At 41.0% G+C, this 22,596-nt stretch overlaps 1 protein-coding gene across 2 annotated transcripts in view; it reads left to right on the plus strand.

The window, feature by feature from the left end:
* The first annotated feature begins 1,196 nt into the window (after positions 1-1,196).
* LOC148027318 (uncharacterized) overlaps positions 1,197-22,596 on the plus strand; it is a 38,676-nt gene continuing 17,276 nt past the window's right edge. The window contains exons 1-5 of one of the 2 annotated variants that reach the window (XM_087691893.1): positions 1,197-1,411; positions 1,633-1,890; positions 2,055-2,164; positions 2,398-2,768; positions 2,920-4,398. In XM_087691893.1, coding sequence (XP_087548019.1) covers positions 1,767-1,890; positions 2,055-2,164; positions 2,398-2,481 — 318 coding nt within the window. In that variant the 5' untranslated portion in view covers positions 1,197-1,411; positions 1,633-1,766 and the 3' untranslated portion in view covers positions 2,482-2,768; positions 2,920-4,398. Of the gene's footprint in view, positions 1,412-1,632; positions 1,891-2,054; positions 2,165-2,397; positions 2,769-2,919; positions 4,399-22,596 lie in introns of those variants that run through there. The other variant, XM_087691894.1, reaches the window with a different exon arrangement.

Consider the following 22,596-nt stretch of genomic DNA (forward strand, 5'->3'; position numbering starts at 1 on the left):
TATGAAATATCTACAAGATCAGTTGTTGACATATATGATACCTACACCTCAACATGGAAATTGTATTCCACCCCTTGAAAAGTGTTAAAAGCACCTCCATAAGCCATAATACACATGACACATACAATGTTGAGATACAAGCAAAATAACAACAGTACGAATTCCTCAATAGAGGCTCCATGATTGTAGGATCCCCAAGTGCTAAAGCTCTCTTTTCTCACTCTCCTCCCCCCAATAATCTCACAATTATGCATAGTGATGAAACATGCTTGTGCTAGAAGTGTGTGTGTATATATATATTGAGAGAGAGAGAGAGAGAGAGGTGTACATGTGCACACACACACAAAGGGGAATCGACACAAAGAGAGCTGGTGAAAAATAACCACCTCATGAGTTGCATATTGATTCAAGGAGCAACACCCTAGCTACATAGCCAATAATGAAAGATAAGAAGGGTTCTATGAAAAAATCATAAAGCAACAACGAGAAATGTCTAAGACGGCCAAAAGTCACCTAGAATGGCCAACTTATACAAGTTTAAGCACATGACTAGCATGCCAACAAAGTATACCTCCATGTGTCCAACACTAGAAGCATTAGAACTACACATGATACATAAAATATAATGTTAATCGAACAAAGGGAATACAACTAACTCGTGCTTGGTGTGTGGTCATAGCCAACAAATGTCTTACTACCGGATCCATGTTACATGTAGGTTGTATGCCAATTTCTCGAGAATAGATGTGCTCACCGAGGGATTGGGAAAACATGACGTGCACACAGGGGGCACATGCGAATAATAATTGATGGCATGGGTAGAATATACAAAGAAGAAATCTGGTTCATTCCACACATGCTGAAGCCTGTGCATGATGTGAATCGACAAGTATCCATTTTGGTGAAGGTAGTGCGCACAGTAGCGGACTAGCCATGTCGAATTACTTTAGGGTTGGTAATCAATAAGTAAAACGCACCAGAGAATTATCGAGAGGGACCAAGCTTTTAAAACGCGGCAATTATGCGCATAAACATGTGGGGTTAGTAAATTATGCGCACAAATTAGAAAACACATCAACATATGGCTTTCATAGAGCTAGTGGGCACTACTTCCACTGACTTGGCCAAGACGTGACAGCAGACTACAGCACGCCTGCGTGGCACACACACGACGGCTATATAAGAGCCGACCCACACAACGGTATATTCAGTACGCCGAATAACATCACGAAGCAGCTGGCGAGCAGCAGTCTTGGTAATCATGGGGGAGATATTAAGATCATCGACGACGTCCTTCTCAATGAAGATAGTAACGCTCTTACAGCTACTACTGGTGATTAATCATGTACTTGTGCATGCAACGGTAGCCACTAGGTCGGCGGACGTCGCGGAGAGTCATCAGACTAATCAGGTATGACAAGCGTACGTCGTCGTCACGTACACACGTACTGGATTAATCAACCCCTTGTTGCGATACTATGATCAGGATTCAGAATTCATGAGGTGGAGTGGCAAAAAGGTTATTTACCTGCTTATTATTGCAGTGATCAGATCATCGTCATCAGAACTCTTGCTGTTTTTTGTTTCTGATTAACTTCCTTTTTCATTAATGGTTTGATCTAATTTGTGCAGGCCCAGACAAGTACGGTTCCTTGGCCGATTTAGCGCAGGGGCCCATGGGACGGAGACGGAGGCTCTGAGTTCGACGACTTAAGATCCATACCATCAAGCGCAATCCACGTGCTGGGGATACAGACGATTAAGCTATGGCACGGGGAGAAGTACATCCGTGGCATCCAAGTGCAGTATCAGGTCACGGATGGTTTCCGAGTCTACTCGTACTGGGCACAACTTCACGGCCAGCAGTCCGACGACAACAAGCACGTAGAGGTGCGTATTACTTATACGTCTTCGTATTAAGCACATAGGAGTCGCTTATTTCAATGCCTTATTGTGTGAATACATATAATATTGATCGTCGGTCTACAGATACATTATATGTTTTACGTTTAGCTATAATTGCTTGTACCTTCAATTCGGTGTTTTGCAACCAGATCTGTGGGCTCCCACTATCAGAAACAAGCAGAGAAAGCATGATCGAGAGGTATATCAGAGACAGGGTGCTGAACTTGGAAAAGAGAATAGGCACACAGAATTAGTCGAGGTAGATGATCAATTTATCAAAGTATTGCATACATAAATAGAAACTGCTTTGCATGATATGAAAGGATGTCATGCCTTTTCAGTTCTCGAGGCTTTCAGGTGTATTTACACCAACACCCCCCCTCAGCTGAATGCCGAGAGAGGATTTTATTTCATTACTTTGAGCCTAGTACAAGTGCATGGTTGTGCCTATATGGTATTGAAATGTGCTCTCTTTTTTTTTCTGCTAAATAGCAAAGGTGCGAAAAGAAAAGGATTATAGTCGATAGCTTTATACGAGATAGCTATGACTTTACATCGATTAGCCGGGATCGATAAGAAAATGATGGAATGTTGTGAGTTGTTGTAAGCTCTTCATTTTGAAGTGTGGCTTCATGTCGTATGTGCATGACTTGATGATCATTGTCGAATGTCGAGGTCGAACTTTTGCATTAGCAACATCAGCAAATCTTCCCCCCTTTCGACCTTGACATGAGAAGAATGAATGGCTGCATGTAGAAGAATTCACTTGGGAAGGGTTGTCAAAAGTGATCACCATCAGGGAGAAGATGTATGCCAATTCCACAAGTGGAGTAGCACAACGAACAGCCACTGCTACATGAAAGGTGAGATTGATGAGGGTAGCCACATCAGCAGGAACAAAGACACTGTAATCACGATCAACATCATATATTGGAGAGAAAGAATGTTGTTGTTATTGATTTAGTTCTCCATTGATTGCTTGGTCTACACTGACAAAAAATGAATGTATTGCAGCAAAGATTGCTGATGGCGCTGCTTTGGCTTCTTTGACTTCGACCATATGCTTAGGGTCGGCATCCACCAGACATGTGGTGGGTAGCGGAGGCAAAACATCTATGGATGTGGCTTTATCACATCTGCAAGCTACGAGAGTGGCGACCTCCTGATCAAGTAGCATAATGATTAATTTGAGAGGCAGGATAGCCAAAGCTTCATCTTCTCCTTCTCTTCCTTCGTTTTTTAACCACTCAGAGAAATAAGTTCCTGCAGTAAAGAATTCCGGGGCAGGAATAGTATCATCTGCCGAAAAACTTGCCAAGGCCTCATCATCTGCTAGTGCGCGTGCTGTGCCTTTGTTAGGGCGCACAAAATTTGTGTTGTGGGTTCCATTCACTTCTCCCCCTTCACTTGCAGGAGATGCTAGATCATGTGCATCATAGTTGGCATCACCCTTGCTGTGGGTGGGATTGAGAGGAATGACCTCTCTCAACAGAATAGGAAGGGGGATGAGAGTAGGGTTGGGCATGAGAGTCGCGGCCTCTCTGGCTAGAGTGTCATCATGAAAACCATGCTTTAATGCACCAAGAAATGTGTTGATAATCTCCTCATCATCTGTATGATCAAGGGGTATGAGGGCGCCATGACTTGCTGCAGGAATTGCATATTCCTCTGCAGGCTTGAATACTTCATCTTCCTCATTGTGGATGTTGGGAAACAGGCCCCAGGCCGTACTGAGGCCTCTGATACCATGTGGGAAGCCAGGAGGCCTCCCACTATCAGAAACAAGCAGAGAAAGCATGATCGAGAGGTATATCAGAGACAGGGTGCTGAACTTGGAAGAGAGAATAGGCACACAGAATTAGTCGAGGTAGATGATCAAATTGTCAAAGTATTGCATACATAAATAGAAACTGCTTTGCATGATATGAAAGGATGTCATGCCTTTTCAGTTCTCGAGGCTTTCAGGTGTATTTACACCAACAAGATCACCTTGCAATATCCAAAAGAGGTCATCAACCAAGTGAGAGGATTCTACGGAAAGCCAGGCCATTACAACGCCCTCACCTCCATAAAGTTCGTGACCAAGCAAGGCACTTATGGTCCCTTCGGAGACCAAGATGGCATCTCATTTACATCCAGTACTACTAAGCCGAATGAATTCATCATCAGCATCTTTGGTAGATCGGGATCGGCCCTCGACAACATGTTACATGGGTGTCTACATAAAAGACAATCTCTTCGATCGCGGTGGGGACTAATACCTGCAGAACTGCACAACAACAACAACATGGAGTGATCACCTAATCATGCTCAAAATCTCTACAATGAGCTGGAAGTGTACTCGCAACAATAATGAGTAGGTAGGTAGGTGTGCAATCGTCGATGATCGCCGCCACCACCACCCCTAGGATCGCATTTCACACACGCTCCATATTGTTATGAATGTAACGGTCAGCCAAGAAAACATGCAGTCGGCCCTTTTCTAATTTCAAATTTCTTAGAAATGTGTCCCCTCTCTCCCTCTCTCTCACATGCTGGCTCATGTTTAGAAAAACCTTCTCAAAATGGTGCGAGAAGCAAAACGCCCTTTTTAAAAGCTACACGGTAATAATTTTGCAAGAGCACCAAAACAAAACTAGTTCAACCGGTGAGAAACCCCCTTACATAGGACGAGAATGATTCTTGTAAGGTTCAATTAAATGTATATATCACACAAGTTGCTCTGATGCACCTGCTTGAGCTAGCATATTACTAACATCTTTATGGCAAAACACTCATGTGCGAGCTAGACACACCTTACTTTCATTAGCTACAAGTACACTCCAAAAGATCCTATCCCTTTATAATGGTACTCAACTGATTCTAACATGATTTGGATATTGGCAAACCTTATCATCTCCTTGAACCATCCGTTTAGCATTGCAAGTAGCAGCTAACACCATATCGGGGAATATGGGAATTTCCCATAAGTTTGGGTCACGTGGTCAAATCTTTGGATTTGTTATAACTTGAACACTATAACTCCAAACTGAGCGCTCTATAGCTCGATAGATTCTGTTTTTTTAGCGCTTTCCAATGATAGGTCACATCATATGGTTTTGAGAAACTTATGGGTATGTTATCCGGGTGCCACCTTTTTAGTATTCAAAAAATGGGAATTGGGAGATTTCCAAACTCACCAATATTGTGTTAGCTCCTGAATGGAAGCCTTAAGTGCCACTCCTCCCTTATTCACATCACGCTTAATGTGTTCCTTCACTATTATAAATAGTAAGTTAGTTCTAGGTCCTCATTCACCGATAGCAAATGATCATCAATATCCTCTTCGACCATGGATGTACTCCTCAAGCATAAGTATATCTAGCACCAAGTATTACCCGTACATGTGATGTCTTGATATATCTACCTATCAAAAGTGTTGCCAAGAAGTACCTACACAAGGGAATGAGTGCCTTCAATGGTTCTCCCTTGTGTGCCCATTGATGGAATGAGTGTCTTGAATGGTTCTCCATTAGTGCGCAGCAGGTTCCTAAGAGTGAATTAGTTTCCATCTTGGATGGAAGGTTGATTAGAAACGTCTTTCCTTTCTGGGTGTGAGACTTGCAAGTGTGAACACGAGGGAGTAAAGTTGTATGTGGGTGATGGCACAATATTCATATCTCAAGTGATAACATTTACGTGATTTGATTATTTAATGAAACTCCAATGATTAGTTGATTTATTATGGCTATTTTTAAAGAAGACTTCTTCATTAAATTATTTTAAATAGATACACCCTTGTTTATTCAAAGGCATGCCTATATCCTCTTTGTAAAAATTCATTGATACTTGAGATTTTTAGAAGATATTTTAGAAATATTTTATGGCTCTCAGCAATTGTGAGTTGTGCAACTGATTGTAACCATCTCTTCACTTAACTCAAACTCTTTTGCAAAAAGGGTGATTGTAAAGAGCCCATCTTTGGGCAAACAAGATTTCTTTTAATATTATAAATACGGCATGGAGGAGATGCCCACTCCATGTTCGGGGGGAAATTGCACCCAATATTGAGTCGCTCAATTTTGCTTTACTCTTCTTTAAGTTTATTTTGAGTTTTATGAGTCGTGCTTTCAATTTTAGTAAGAAAAGAGAGTAAGGGAGAGCTTCTTTTGTTCGCTACATGTAAGACTCGCATCCGGTCTACGCAATAGTTGGTATCAGAGCTCAGCTTACATTTGAGCCTTCCAATAGTCTATCATCTTGTGCGAAGGCGAGCTCTTTGGAGCAATCTGGTTCTATGGTCCACTACGCAACTAGGTTCCAAGGGCCTCAAAATCCCAAACCCCTCTATCTTTGCTCATAAATTTTGTAGCTCAATCAAAGATTGAAAATTTCAACTCTCCTACCATGGCGCCATCATTCTATGTGTTTCAAGCCAAAGAAAGATTAGTAAGAGATTAATTGAGCTTTGTTATTAATCATTGCTTAAGCTTTAAAAATCTTAAATATTATTTTTGCAATTCACGGCACACACGTCAATTTTTTAGGCCACGGTGATTAGTCATGGAATGTTTTTGTCCTAAGAAGCCAAGTTTCTTTTAAACTAAGTCTTAGAGCCTTGATTAATATCTTCCTACTTAACCAATTTAATCTTATTCTACTCCAAGTCACTCGCAAACTATCAATCCAAATTATGATTGGCTTCTAGCCTTGTATTTTGCCAAGAAGTCGCTCTTTATTTTGGTACTTATATGCCAAAATGTTATTATCATAAGCAAAGTGTCTGTTAACTTCAAGGCACCTTTATTATTCAGATATCTTCATCAAGCCATCTGCAATCATAATGTCTTGTGAAGGACTGTCCAGTACTACAAATTTTGATTCCGCGTGGCTATTTCCTAAACCAAGCATGGAGCAATGCATGGATTTATTGGCCATGCAACTAAAAGGAGAGCATCAATGCGGAGTCGAAGCAAGAGTTGTGATCTCTCAAGCGTCCATCCTCCAAAATTTCCTCTATTGCAATGACACTATGGTCCGCACCATCAATGCTAGCAGTTTTTATTCAACATTGCCATTTCTTGAACCAACCATGGAGAAATTCATGGATTTATTGGCTATGTAACTAGAAGAAGAGTGTTAACATCGAGCCCAACTAAAGCAAGAGTTGCAATCTCTCAACCGTCCGTCTTCTTAAATTTCCTCTATAAATGATGCTATGATCTACACCATCAATGCCATCCTTCAAGCACAATCCAACCATGAAGAGACAAAGATAAGTAAACATACATTTAAATTTGAGACTTACGATGGTATTAAAGATAGTCGTAAGGTTCTCTCTTGGGTAAGTTAATTCAACTCATATTTTGATGATGAAAGTTATGTTGAAAATAATAAAATCAAGTGTATTTCATCTTATTTAATAGATAAAGCTTCTTTATAATGGGATATCACATGCAAGGGCATTAATCATCCTCTTACATGGGAAGCATTTCATAAGAAGGTTCTTACAAGTTTCTTCCTACCCAATTCGAACTTTGCGTGCAACAACAATGGAATATCTTTATGCAGCAAGAGCGAGAGACCATTCCTTAGTACACTGAAAGATTTTGGAATACTTTGTTGCAACTTCAAATCGTCGACCCTATAGCTAAATTTACTTTTAAAAGAAAGTATATGTTCGGTCTTCTTCCATTTTTCCAAGTTGAAGTCAACATGTTTAAACCCAATATATTGGATGAGGCTATCTCTTTAGCGCATGACACCAAAAAGAAACAAACTAAAGATCGGTGATCATTTCTAGCTTAGAATTGATGACCGGCAAATCAGTGCAAATAAAGGCACAAAAATGTGCTCACATGGAAACATCCTTTGCAAAATAACACTTTGCTTTTGTACCCCCTTGTCAAAAATCAAATATGAAGCAATGTAAAATGTGTAGTCCAAAAGAGACACACTAAAAAAATATTCCTAGGAAAAGGAAAGGTCAAACCCTTTTGTCTCATTCCAAAAATTGAAAGGTCCTTAGACCTTAGCCATGTATGCAAATTTGAATTTTATAATTCAAGAAAGGAAAAGGAGGTGGTTGCAGTCGTGGGATTTGAGGAGGTGGGAGGTTGAGGTGGTTACACCCTCTCTCTTCCTTTATCTTCTTCTCTCACGGTTCATTTCTCCCTCTCTCATTTTGGCACAACTCTCATCTTTCTTGTTCTTGCTTCCCTCTCTTGTGCTTTCATTGCAAGATCTCATGGAGAGTGAGGAAGAGGAAGAGGGTGAGGATGGAAGAATTGTCCAATTTCTTGTGTGTCTTCCTCTTGTGTGTTTGGAGAGCATGGTTCTTGGTGAGAAGAAGGAGAGTTTTCTTGCAGGTTTTGTGGCCAGCAAATGTATTTGCAGCCTCTCTTGGCCGGTTCGTGGTTCTCTTGGTGCCGTGGCAGGGTGCTCTTCAAGAATTGACCTTGGGCTCTTTTTGCATAGCCCCTAGTTATATTTCTGCTTTGGAACTTATTATTCCAAGGCTTATTATTTCTTGGTTTGGACTAGAGTTCCTATACAATAGGTCGTGGTCTTATTAATGTATCTTCGAAGTCGGATGGGGATCATCCAATTTGTGGCAAAACTTGGATACTTGTTGCATAATATCCATAAATGGTACATACTTGAGAAGTGTTACAAACTTTGAGTAATAGGCTTCTAGTGTCATTCCCAGTTGCTTTAGATCAAAGAATTCATTCATCTTCTGCGTGTAGTATGCTAGCGGAAGATACCGGCCTCGCACTGCATTCTTTAATATGTCCCAACTAACAAGCGCTTCGGAGATTCCTTGGTCTTTACACCATTATTTCCACCAAATTCGGCCTTCTCTTGTTAGCTTTAACTTGTTGATCATTGATTGATTAGTTGGGGTAATTCCAGCAGTAATAAAATAATCTTCCATGGACTCGACCCATATTTCTACTTCAACCTCGACGTTTTTTCATTGGCCATCAAACTCATGTGGTTTGATTTTCTTAAGCAGGAACTTCTTTTCTTGGATATCAGTAGTATTAAGGGTAGAAACAACTTCCTGTGGTATCGTAAGATTTTCTCTAGTCAGCTCTACGAATGTTATCATACAATTTGCTTGTATCTTTTCAAAAAGAGAAATCATTTCACAAGGATAGAAATACTTTATATTTAAGTTTCAAAGAAGGTTATATCATGATAGAGTTTTTTGAATTAACTTAAGGAATCTAACCATGGATTTTAGATATATCTACCAACTCGTAATTCTTAATTGCTAGAATGGTGACCAATTTCATATTCAATGGATAGACAAAATAATTTCTTTTTTTTTGTGTAGTAAAAAAATACATGGTTTATTTTGGGATGGCTGGTTATTTGGGAGAGAATATTTCTCTAATACAATCTAAGCGTGGCATTTGGATACATCCATTGGGTAATATCAGGCTTTGAAGAATGGATATCTAAAAATCGGTACTTTAAAGGAAGATCAAGAAGTCCATCTTTGATGTAGTTGCAACGTTTAGAGCAATCAACAACTATAATTCGGTCCGCTGGGATGACCTTTGTTGCTTCCTCGTAAGTATATCAATTTAGTTTAACCTCCTGGCCTCTAGTGAATAAAGTTGAATTCACTCTAGCTTCATGGAATAAATAAACCTTCACAACTTTAAGGTTTTCCTTCCATCTTATCCTCTTCAAATTGGTCTGAAGGAAGGAAAGATGGCTAGCATCGATATAACAATATCCACCGCTTATCATCCTACATCTTTCCTAGTATAGTGGAGAAGGATCATAGATGGGATCCAGAATCCGCATTACTTGCATTCTCCATCCATAATCCGTAAAAAATGCATTGCCGATGTAAACATTGCTCGGAAGACTAGCAACTGCTCCCAATCGTCATCTCTTTGCGTAGGATAAAAACACATATTAGCAAGGGAAGGGAAAAACAACTCATATCTCAGGCTACAATTACCAAGTTTGGGATTTCTTTTGGCTTTGATACCAGTTGTAATGTACCCGCTGACGAGTAATGTTTTAGTAGTTGCCTAGAGTTTACCTTCCAGTTGTCACTATCCATACTCTAACCAGACTGATTGGATTTTGTCTGGCTTTATAACCCTAGGTCTACCCCGTAGGGGAAGTGTCCTGTCGTTACCCACTGAGGACCGACTTGAAGATTTCTAATTGACCTAACAGTCACCTATCAATAACTAGCTAACATCCGGAGGTGTCCTTAGAGAGGCTTCTTGTCCGGAAGGAGCGACTGCCATTACCCTTGGTTCATGGAGTACAATGCTTTTTTCCAGTAGATAGCAGACTAAGGATGTAAGCTAGCACAACTGCTATACCTTTCCCCTAAGATAATTTACAATTCGGGTTTTGAGACCAAACCCTTGGTAAGTCAGTGAATCGGTCCTTCCTAGAGTTTCTTCCTATATTTTTTTTTTGGGAAAACCTCTCAACTAACTAAGACCACCCTTCCATAGGATTGGATTCGTCGGGAATCCATACACCCGCTTCCCTCTATGGAAGTTCTTAGTTATCTAATTATCCACCACATTACGTGAAACATATTAAAACATCTTCATTAATTAAAAAGAATCCTTTTATGCACACTTGTTTGTTTGCGTAATTTACTCACAGACATAGAATCATAATAATAATAATTCATTGATTATGTTCCATAATGTGTGTTCACTCGCTAATACATGAGAAAAATTACAATTTCATGTGCTATCTCATTCGGTGCATCTTCACGTCACCAAGATCAAATCCACCTATAGCTAGTGTTTTTAGGTGTCCCAAGTAGAACTTGGGCCATACAAGGGACCAAGTAGTTTCTAGGTGTGTAAAGGATTTACTAGCCAAAGCCCCCCTTGCACCCTAACCACCTCCTACTTAATGCGATCCCTGCTGGGAGACCTCTCACCATCGAAGTCGGTCCATGCTTCCACCGCAATAAAAGCATCCCCTCTTGGTATGGGGATTTAACACCTATCCTTGGGGGAGGTATAGGGCTCCTCAATTTATATATATTCCAATACTTAATTCAATCATGATATAATCTAGAAAATCACAAACAAGATTGATGTCTTCAGGAAATTATGGCTTCAATCAATCATGCTTCTTTCAAGTGATGATTAATCTAGTAGAAATTGATACTTAAATTTCACATAATGAACTCTTCCCCTTGGAATTTAACTAAGGGTATCTAGATTTTGGGGTCTCTACCTTCCCAGTTTAAGGTTTATTCTTGTAACCAAGTTTCTTAGCCTTAAGTCCATTTCTTCAACTTAGAGATATTTTTGATCTTAAAATATTTTATCAAAGCTTCTAGATTAAACTATATCCAAGGTTGTAGGAATATCAAGACAACAAGATCCTTTTGAAGCCTCAAATGAGAGGCAAAGAGATGCAAGAATCATCACACTCAGGCACAACTTCTTCAAGAAAGATAAACCTTGACCTCTACTTCCATAGAAGGAGGGGTTGCATTGACTTCCATAGAAAGAGCTTCATTTTGCTTCATTAACAACTTTAGTCATCATAAGCAACTATAGTTCTTTTTTAGCAACAAATTCAACAACAACAAGGCATAAAGTTTTTATTTTTCTAACTCAATCTACATTTTACACACTACTTTAGTACACATCTCCCTTCTTTGAAAGTGAGATTTACAATCTATAGTCGGCCTTTTGATCTCTTATATTTCAAAATTCAACTTTGCAAGGTTGCAAACAAGGTTGTTTGACACTATATTTTTTCAAAGAAAAAAGAAGAACAAAACTGAAGAAGACAAGCAAAGAGAACAAATAGCATAGGCACTCACAGGCACTACATCACACCTACGAATTTTGAACTTCAATACATCTAGGGACCTAGGTCAACTAGCTCATGACCTAGGTGAACTGGCTTTGTCACCAAACCCCTAGCCTCTCTTTTCCATTTTCTTCCACATCTACTCATTGCACATCAAGGTTAGGACATATAAAAGGATTCATGACTCTTCTATGGTTAGAAATATCTCCCTAAGGAGTCAGTCGCACAATTTCCTACTTTAGTACATCTAGCAATGACCTAGGTGCACTAGCCCTGTTGCTAACCCCCTAGCATCTCTTTTTGATTCTCTACCACATTTACTTAGTACACATCAAGGTTAGGACATATAAAAGGAGTCTTGAATCTAACAAGCTGTGAAAACATGGATCTAGGACATGGCTATGACAGAAGCTATGGAGGTTGAAAGAGGAAAAATGAACTCATGAAGACATTGACACTGACAATAAAAATTTTCACACAAGTGAATTAGGTTCCAAGATTGAGACTTGGACTAATAAACACAATATTTTGTGTGGACAATGACACAGACACTTTACTGGAAAGAAAAGAGTAATATCATTGCATTAGAAAAGAGAGCAAGTACAATGCTTTATAGGAAATTGGATGGTAGCACTTCTCTTACTATGCATATGGGATTCTAGTCATGAACCCTCACTGCTCCTTATAAAGAGACTAAAGTAGGTGTGATTGCAAACATCTCAACACCCCTCCTCAATCACAACCAGAAGTACAGAGCATATAGAGGCTTTAGTGAAAGCAACACCTACAAAGTGTGGGCACACCATAAACATGGCAAAACACCAGAGACTGTCACAAGAAAGGCTAAGTGTTGGTATCATAAACATGATGGACATCTAGAGGCTATAATAGGGGCCTAACAAAGTGTACAGAGGGTGTAGTGCAAGGTCACAGAGAAGCTTATCTTTCTTGCCTTTGTACTTGTTGCCAACATATAATGCTTGTTCATCTCTAGAGGTGCTTGGTTCTTCCTTAGTTTTTAACTTCTTTTCCTCCTCTAACAGTGATGCCTAGATATCAACAAGCTTAGGGTTTGGCATATTGATTAGAGTTGTTGATACATTATTATATTCAGGAGGAAAACCTTTAAGTAGAACACCAATGCAAACATCTTCTTTCATTTTAATGTTGATTCCTACAAGTTGGGTTAGAAGTCCTTCCATGTAATTTAGATGTGTGGCAAGTGATGTGCTGGACTTCATTTCAAGCCAAAAAAATTCAATCAACAGACCATACTTTGATGACTGTACACCAAACAAGGTGTCAAGTCTCTTCCATGTATCCTGTGAAGTATCACAGTTATCCACATGGTGGATATAGCTATCATCTAGCTCTAGTTTGATAATGGCCTGAGCCTTATCTTCATTCTTTTGCCAAGTGACTGCAAGGTCTGCATCACGAGGCTTCTTTTCTTTTCTAGTGGTAATGGCCCAAAGGCCCTTCTTCATCAAGATGAGTTTGATGCGGGTTTGCTAGGTGTGAAACCTGACTCCTTTGAAGCGAGCAGTTGGAGAGTCTTTGCCCATGTTAGATGGTTGGAGCAATAGTAAATCAGCACCAACATTCTCAGATTTTGAGTATCACAAGAGATAATCTTGAGTGTGCTAACAAGCACAAGTGCCAAAAAACACTAAGTGACTAGTATCAAGAGATACTAGTGGATCCAAATGCTTGGTAAATGCTCAATAGGTCTTTTATTCTCCTCCTTGATTTGCTTGCTGAACTGCTTGGCTGGAAACTCAAAGTGGCAGAACCTTGAGTAGGGTAGAAGAATGAGAAGGATGAGATGTAAGAGGTTTGATTTCTTTAAGACTTCAAAGGATCTTCAAGCACTTCCCCTCCTCAATGATTTGATGGCCCAAAGTTTGCTAAGACCTCTGTTTTGAAGCAAATCAGAGTGAAAGATGTTAGTTTTTCCCAATGGGAGTGAAAGAAGAAGTGGAAAATGAGCTTATGATAGAGTGGCTATGGTAGACTGCTTCTAGCGTTTTAGACCCATTTTCATCTTTGTTTGCAGCGAGTTTCAGGAGAAGGCATTTGCCACAAAACGTAGTGGCCAAGGAGCTCAAGCCATGGGCTAAAATTTTCCTATGCTCAGTCGCGAGATTGCGCTCTGTAGCTCCGCCACGAGAGGTATATGACAATATAGGGAGCAGATCTATGTTGCGATGGAGAATGTTGCCAATGCTAGACCAAAACAACACCAATGTCAAGATGTGGCATAATAGGATGCCATGCCCTGAGCAAAAGAACACATTCAGAGAAGGAAGCATGATGTATTACAGCCTCTAGAGTGAGAAAAAGAGGCTCCAAGCAAGGTAGGTTCTATAGGCTATGGCTACCATGGAAGGTCAAGTAGAGATAGGGATGGAGATGAAGTTAGATACTCACCCTAAGCTATAGGCTATGGCTACCATGGAAGGTCAAGTAGAGATAGGGATGGAGATGAAGTTAGATACTCACCGTGAGCTTGGACTGAGCTGGAGAGGGACTGAGAGAATAGAGAAGGAGCTATGCCATGCCCACTGATACCATGTGAAAAAATGGATCTAGGACATGGCTATGATAGAAGCTATGGAGGTTGAAAGAGGAAGAATGAACTCATGAAGACATTGACACTGACAACACAAATTGTCACACAAGTGAATTAGGTTTCGAGATTGAGACTGGGACTAATAAACATAATCTTGTGTGTGGACAATGACACAGACACTTTACTTGAAAGAAAAGAGTACTATCATTTCATTAGAAAAGAGAGCAAGTGCAATGCTTTATAGGAAACTGGATGGTAGCATTTCTCCTACTGTGCATATGGGATTCTAGTCTTGAGCCCTCACTACTCCTTACAAAGAGACTAAAGTAGGTGTGATTGCAAACATCTCAACCACACCCACTGATACCATATGAAAACATGGATCTATGGCATGGCTATGATAGAAGCTATGGAGGTTGAAAGAGGAAGAATGAACTCATGAAGACATTGACACTGACAAGACAAATTGTCACACAAGTGAATTAGGTTTCGAGATTGAGACTTGGACTAATAAACAAAATCTTGTGTGTGGACAACTGGAAAGAAAAGAGTACTATCATTGCATTAGAAAAGAGAGCAAGTACAATGCTTTATAGGAAACTGGATGGTAGCATTTCTCCTACTGTGCATATGGGATTCTAGTCATGAGCCCTCACTACTCCTTACAAAGAGACTGAAGTAGGTGTGATTGCAAACATCTCAACATAAGCTCTTGAAGCCCATGGTGCAATGTATAATTACATTGAATATATACTATCATTGCATGACTCTCTCTCTCTCTCTCTCTCTCTCTCTCTAGATACACATTGAGTAGCTGACTTCAGGGATGTATGACTGATATGGATGAGAGATCATTTGGCCATTTTCTGGGAGAGGCATGGCGCATCAGAGAGCAGAGCACACAGCGGGTCCCAGTCAGAGAGAGGCCTACCCAAACAACTATTACACAGTTCTTTCAGACAGATAGAGTGAGAGCTACTGTACCAGCCTCCAGCCAGACCTCCGGTGTAACGTGTCCACTAGAATCATCTAGGACACGTCTTAGTAGTCCATCGGGAAGAATGTCTAGAAAACTCCGCCCGGCACTCCCTTGGAATGTTACGGGTTTTGCAATCTAGGTCTTCCCGCGTCTACCACGTAGCGGAAGTATCCTGGCCGTTTCCCACTTAGGATCGACCGGAATTAGGGTTTCCCTGTTTGGTCATTAGCTAACAGCAATTAGCGTCAGACCCGAGCGAACTACTTTACGCAGGAACACCAGGTCCGAAGCGGATTCACGCTGCACTTGGTTCAAGGAGAATGGGAAACGAGAGGGATGCAAGGCTCAACCTCTCTGCCATAAAGCATAGTCCCATTCCGTTCCCCTAAAACAGCGTAAATCGGGTAGGATGTAACTCTAGGTCATCGTTCTCATTATTAGCTTTGATGATGATGATCATCCCGCTACTCGTCGAGTGATTTTGAGAAAAGTTCCCGGCTAACCGGGACCACCCAACCATAGGACGGGCCCATGGTCCATCCTCCGCACTTTCCTCGGTTTGTTTTAGTTATGTAATTACCTAACACATTAATTTGACATATAACAAACAGCTTCTTTGATTAGCCTTGTTAAGCACTGGTTCCTTCACGTAATATTATCACGTGACATAGAAAAACAATATCAAACAACTTCTTTATTATCATATCATCATTTTATCTTTGAAATACAGAGGGTTCCGCCCGTAGGCTTGTTCATAATCCGCCCGAAGGCTATCAGTGATCCGCTAGGGATCACTATTCCAAGTTTCTGCCCGTAGACTAGTATGCGGGCTTCGAGATCCAATCCCGAGTCACGTTAGCCTCTTGTGCAAGACCTGGAAGGCGAGGGATTTACGGCCAGAGCCCCCCGTGGCACCCAAGCGTCCTCCTGCTCCAAGTAGAGCTCAACGGAAAGACCTCACGCGGCGGGTTCGGTCCACGTTCCCGGCGCGGTCAACAACCCCCTTCGTTAGGGTCAGGCAGGCAGTCGGGGGTAACTGAGCTGCCACTCCCTTCAGGCCTTCAACCTGAAGCATTTATATATCTTTCATCCTTTAGTTCCTTGAACAAACAATGCAAACAGTGCTTTCTAAACTGTTACAAACACAATCAATTCCAGTGGTCGTTTAGTTGGCAAACTGTTAAGGAGTGAATCCTTCTCTCCGAATGCATCCAGCATTCGATCCGGAATCAGTTGCAACTTGGCAAGATTCCTATTGTCTTTGGGTTAGGGTCATACCCTGTTAACCCAACATAACCAATGCTTTAGGTTTTATTAATAGTAAATCCCGGCGGCCATGTCGCTTTAATTTATTGATTAATCATTTGCGTCCAAGCAATTACTTAACTTCCCTTAACTTGGCAAATTTTTCCTAATGAGGGCGATGTAACAGGATGACTAACCATCCCTTTTGCAAGTTAAACTTGCCCAAGAACCTGCCAACCACATTCCAAGGAATGGCAAAACTTTCTTGCGATCAAACCACAAGGCTATGCGACGTTGCAACTTGTTGCACAAGTGTCGTCTCCATTCCAAGAGATCATTTCACCTATTGAATGGCGTTTTCTGGTCACGGAATTATCTTCAGACGAGATGCAGGGTTTAGGGTGTCTTTTTACCCAACCCATCCCTAAATTTTACTAGATCGACAACGTTTGGTCCTAGGGGTTCCAACTTAATTCGAGTTTCATCATTTTGAACGATTAATCCTTAGGGTGGAAACCCTAGATTATTGTTTGCATGAGCATCCAATTGACTCAACATTTCGGGAATGTGGGTAGGACCATTGGGCATGAAGGTTTCGACTTAGCGATAATTGGAAAACTTGGCCGAGTCCTTAACGTGCTAATCCCTAGTTAGTGTTTGGGGTATCTATCGTGTTGACTGAACCATGCCATACGAATCCCTTGCGTCTAGGTGATTTGGGTAATTCACTATGCTTGTCTCGCGACAAGGATGAATCCTTCCCTAGAGATAATAACTAGATCTAAGGAAGAAAAATAGTTCCGACTATCACCATACATGTAAACATGCGACTCACTCTATCTTTCATTGGTAAAGTAAAAAATACATGATAAGCCGGATACCAACTTTCTTAGGACCTACTAGGACTTACTTCAAATAATCATGTCTACTACCTTGTTATCTACACTTTAGAATCTCATGCTTTGTTTAAACCTTGCAATCCTTCCCAAATGCAACATTTGATGAATGAATTTTATGCACGATGAAGGTGCAACACGCAACCCTTTCATAACTACAATGTAGTTAAATGAGGTTATTGTAGAGTTAGTGTTGGTATATTCTTTCTTGCAAGCACATGCCACATACCAATCCATAGATTCATTTTTGATACACCACCATTACTTTTCGGATAACCTCCTACGGGTGTTAACAACTTTTCCCCAAGAACCATTACAATAAAGATTTTTCCTAAATTGCGACATATGCCTATTCTTTCCATGACTAGTCAAAAATACACTTAATAACTTTAGCCATATAATGATAGGCGGTAGGTGTTCTAGGCTCGCTAATGATAGGCGGTAGGTCTTCTATTCTCCTCCTTGATTTGCTTGCTGAACTGCTTGGCTGGAAACTCAAAGTGGCAGAACCTTGAGTAGGGTAGAAGAATGAGAAGGATGAGATGTAAGAGGTTTGATTTCTTTAAGACTTCAAAGGATCTTCAAGCACTTCCCCTCCTCAATGATTTGATGGCCCAAAGTTTGCTAAGACCTCTATTTTGAAGCAAATCAGAGTGAAAGATGTTAGTTTTTCCCAATGGGAGTGAAAGAAGAAGTGGAAAATGAGCTTATGATAGAGTGGCTATGGTAGACTGCTTCTAGCGTTTTAGACCCATTTTCATCTTTGTTTGCAGCGAGTTTCAGGAGAAGGCATTTGCCACAAAACGTAGTGGCCAAGGAGCTCAAGCCATGGGCTAAAATTTTCCTATGCTCAGTCGCGAGATTGCGCCCTGTAGCTCCGCCACGAGAGCTATATGACCATACAGGGAGCAGATCTATGTTGCGATGGAGAATGTTGCCAATGCTAGACCAAAACAACACCAATGTCAAGATGTGGCATAATAGGATGCCATGCCCTGAGCAAAAGAACACATTCAGAGAAGGAAGCATGATGTATTACAACCTCTAGAGTGAGAAAAAGAGGCTCCAAGTAAGGTAGGTTCTATAGGCTATGGCTACCATGGAAGGTCAAGTAGAGATAGGGATGGAGATGAAGTTAGATACTCACCCTAAGCTATAGGCTATGGCTACCATGGAAGGTCAAGTAGAGATAGGGATGGAGATGAAGTTAGATACTCACCCTGAGCTTGGATTGAGCTGGAGAGGGACTGAGAGAATAGAGAAGGAGCTATGCCATGCCCACTGATACCATGTGAAAAAATGGATCTAGGACATGGCTATGATAGAAGCTATGGAGGTTGAAAGAGGAAGAATGAACTCATGAAGACATTGACACTGACAACACAAATTGTCACACAAGTGAATTAGGTTTCGAGATTGAGACTGGGAGTAATAAACATAATCTTGTGTGTGGACAATGACACAGACACTTTACTTGAAAGAAAAGAGTACTATCATTTCATTAGAAAAGAGAGCAAGTGCAATGCTTTATAGGAAACTGGATGGTAGCATTTCTCCTACTGTGCATATGGGATTCTAGTCTTGAGCCCTCACTACTCCTTACAAAGAGACTAAAGTAGGTGTGATTGCAAACATCTCAACCACACCCACTGATACCATATGAAAACATGGATCTATGGCATGGCTATGATAGAAGCTATGGAGGTTGAAAGAGGAAGAATGAACTCATGAAGACATTGACACTAACAAGACAAATTGTCACACAAGTGAATTAGGTTTCGAGATTGAGACTTGGACTAATAAACAAAATCTTGTGTGTGGACAACTCGAAAGAAAAGAGTACTATCATTGCATTAGAAAAGAGAGCAAGTACAATGCTTTATAGGAAATTGGATGGTAGCATTTCTCCTACTGTGCATATGGGATTCTAGTCATGAGCCCTCACTACTCCTTACAAAGAGACTGAAGTAGGTGTGATTGCAAACATCTCAACATAAGCTCATGAAGCCCATGGTGCAATGTATAATTACATTAAATATATACTATCATTGCATGACTCTCTCTCTCTCTCTCTCTCTCTCTCTCTCTAGATACACATTGAGTAGCTGACTTCAGGGATGTATGACTGATATGGATGAGAGATCATTTGGCCATTTTCTGGGAGAGGCATGGCACATCAGAGAGCAGAGCACACAGCGGGTCCCAGTTAGAGAGAGGCCTACCCAAACAACTATTACACAGTTCTTTCAGACAGACAGAGTGAGAGCTACTGTACCAGCCTCCAGCCAGACCTCCGGTGTAACGTGTCCACTAGAATCATCTAGGACACGTCTTAGTAGTCCATCGGGAAGAATGTCTAGAAAACTCCGCCCGGCACTCCCTTGGAATGTTACGGGTTTTGCAATCTAGGTCTTCCCGCGTCTACCACGTAGCGGAAGTATCCTGGCCATTTCCCACTTAGGATCGACCGGAATTAGGGTTTCCCTGTTTGGTCATTAGCTAACAGCAATTAGCGTCAGACCCGAGCGAACTACTTTACGCAGGAACACCAGGTCCGAAGCGGATTCACGCTGCACTTGGTTCAAGGAGAATGGGAAACGAGAGGGATGCAAGGCTCAACCTCTCTGCCATAAAGCATAGTCCCATTCCGTTCCCCTAAAACAGCGTAAATCGGGTAGGATGTAACTCTAGGTCATCGTTCTCATTATTAGCTTTGATTATGATGATCATCCCGCTACTCGTCGAGTGATTTTGAGAAAAGTTCCCGGCTAACCGGGACCACCCAACCATAGGACGGACCCATGGTCCATCCTCCGCACTTTCCTCGGTTTGTTTTAGTTATGTAATTACCTAACACATTAAATTGACATATAACAAACAGCTTCTTTGATTAGCCTTGTTAAGCACTGGTTCCTTCACGTAATCTTATCACGTGACATAGAAAAACAATATCAAACAACTTCTTTATTATCATATCATCATTTTATCTTTGAAATACAGAGGGTTCCGCCCGTAGGCTTGTTCATAATCCGCCCGAAGGCTATCAGTGATCCGCTAGGGATCACTATTCCAAGTTTCTGCCCGTAGACTAGTATGCGGGCTTCGAGATCCAATCCCGAGTCACGTTAGCCTCTTGTGCAGGACCCGGAAGGCAAGGGATTTACGGCCAGAGCCCCCCCTCGCACCCAAGCGTCCTCCTGCTCCAAGTAGAGCTCAACGGAAAGACCTCACGCGGCGGGTTCGGTCCACATTCCCGGCGCGGTCAACAACCCCCTTGGTTAGGGTCAGGCAGGCAGTCGGGGGTGACTGAGCTGCCACTCCCTTCAGGCCTTCAACCTGAAGCATTTATATATCTTTCATCCTTTAGTTCCTTGAACAAACAATGCAAACAGTGCTTTCTAAACTGTTACAAACACAATCAATTCCAGTGGTCGTTTAGTTGGCAAACTGTTAAGGAGTGAATCCTTCTCTCCGAATGCATCCAGCATTCGATCCGGAATCAGTTGCAACTTGGCAGGATTCCTATTGTCTTTGGGTTAGGGTCATACCCTGTTCACCCAACTTAACCAATGCTTTAGGTTTTATTAATAGTAAATCCCGGCGGCCATGTCGCTTTAATTTATTGATTAATCATTTGCGTCCAAGCAATTACTTAACTTCCCTTAACTTGGCAAATTTTTCCTAATGAGGGCGATGTAACAAGATGACTAACCATCCCTTTTGCAAGTTAAACTTGTGCAAGAACCTGCCAACCACATTCCAAGGAATGGCAAAACTTTCTTGCGATCAAACCACAAGGCTATGCGACGTTGCAACTTGTTGCACAAGTGTCGCCTCCATTCCAAGAGATCATTTCACCTATTGAATGGCGTTTTCTGGTCACGGAATTATCTTCAGACGAGATGCAGGGTTTAGGGTGTCTTTTTACCCAACCCATCCCTAAATTTTACTAGATCGACAATGTTTGGTCCTAGGGGTTCCAACTCAATTCGAGTTTCATCATTTTGAACGATTAATCCTTAGGGTGGAAACCCTAGATTATTGTTTGCATGAGCATCCAATTGACTCAACATTTCGGGAATGTGGGTAGGACCATTGGGCATGAAGGTTTCGACTTAGCGATAATTGGAAAACTTGGCCGAGTCCTTAACGTGCTAATCCCTAGTTAGTGTTTGGGGTATCTATCGTGTTGACTGAACCATGCCATACGAATCCTATGCACCTAGGTGATTTGGGTAATTCACTATGCTTGTCTCGCGACAAGGATGAATCCTTCCCTAGAGATAATAACTAGATCTAAGGAAGAAAAATAGTTCCGACTATCACCATACATGTAAACATGCGACTCACTCTATCTTTCATTGGTAAAGTAAAAAATACATGATAAGCCGGATACCAACTTTCTTAGGACCTACTAGGACTTACTTCAAATAATCATGTCTACTACCTTGTTATCTACACTTTAGAATCTCATGCTTTGTTTAAACCTTGCAATCCTTCCCAAATGCAACATTTGATGAATGAATTTTATGCACGATGAAGGTGCAACACGCAACCCTTTCATAACTACAATGTAGTTAAATGAGGTTATTGTAGAGTTAGTGTTGGTATATCCTTTCTTGCAAGCACATGCCACATACCAATCCATATATAGATTCATTTTTGATACACCACCATTACTTTTCGGATAACCTCCTACGGGTGTTAACAACTTTTCCCCAAGAACCATTACAATAAAGATTTTTCCTAAATTGCGACATATGCCTATTCTTTCCATGACTAGTCAAAAATACACTTAATAACTTCAGCCATATAATGATAGGTGGTAGGTGTTCTAGGCTCGCTAATTTGAAATGCATGATAAGGCAACATAATACTAAGGTCGTACGATGGATAGACAACTCACGTTCATCATATTGAAAATGTTAATAACTCCATTTCATGCCATGAGATAATTCTAGTAATCGATCAATTAGACAAATTTTCCTCAATTGCCTCTTACTTTGGCTTGGTAAATTTGAATATGCATAGATGCTTTCTATTCCGTGAGAGTTATCATACCTAATGCATTACTTTTGCATAGAATCAAAAATCATAAAAACCTGGGTCTGTGGGCTCGGGGAGATGTCCACTTGAATGCTAGGAGATGAACCTCCCGCAGGCGCGCCTTGCAACTTCTTGGGAGCCATTGT

The sequence above is a fragment of the Lygodium microphyllum genome, chromosome 13 (genome assembly GCF_053477565.2).
Source record: "Lygodium microphyllum isolate KBCC chromosome 13, Lygodium_microphyllum_v1.1.10, whole genome shotgun sequence".
In the NCBI taxonomy this organism is placed as follows: Eukaryota; Viridiplantae; Streptophyta; class Polypodiopsida; order Schizaeales; family Lygodiaceae; genus Lygodium; species Lygodium microphyllum.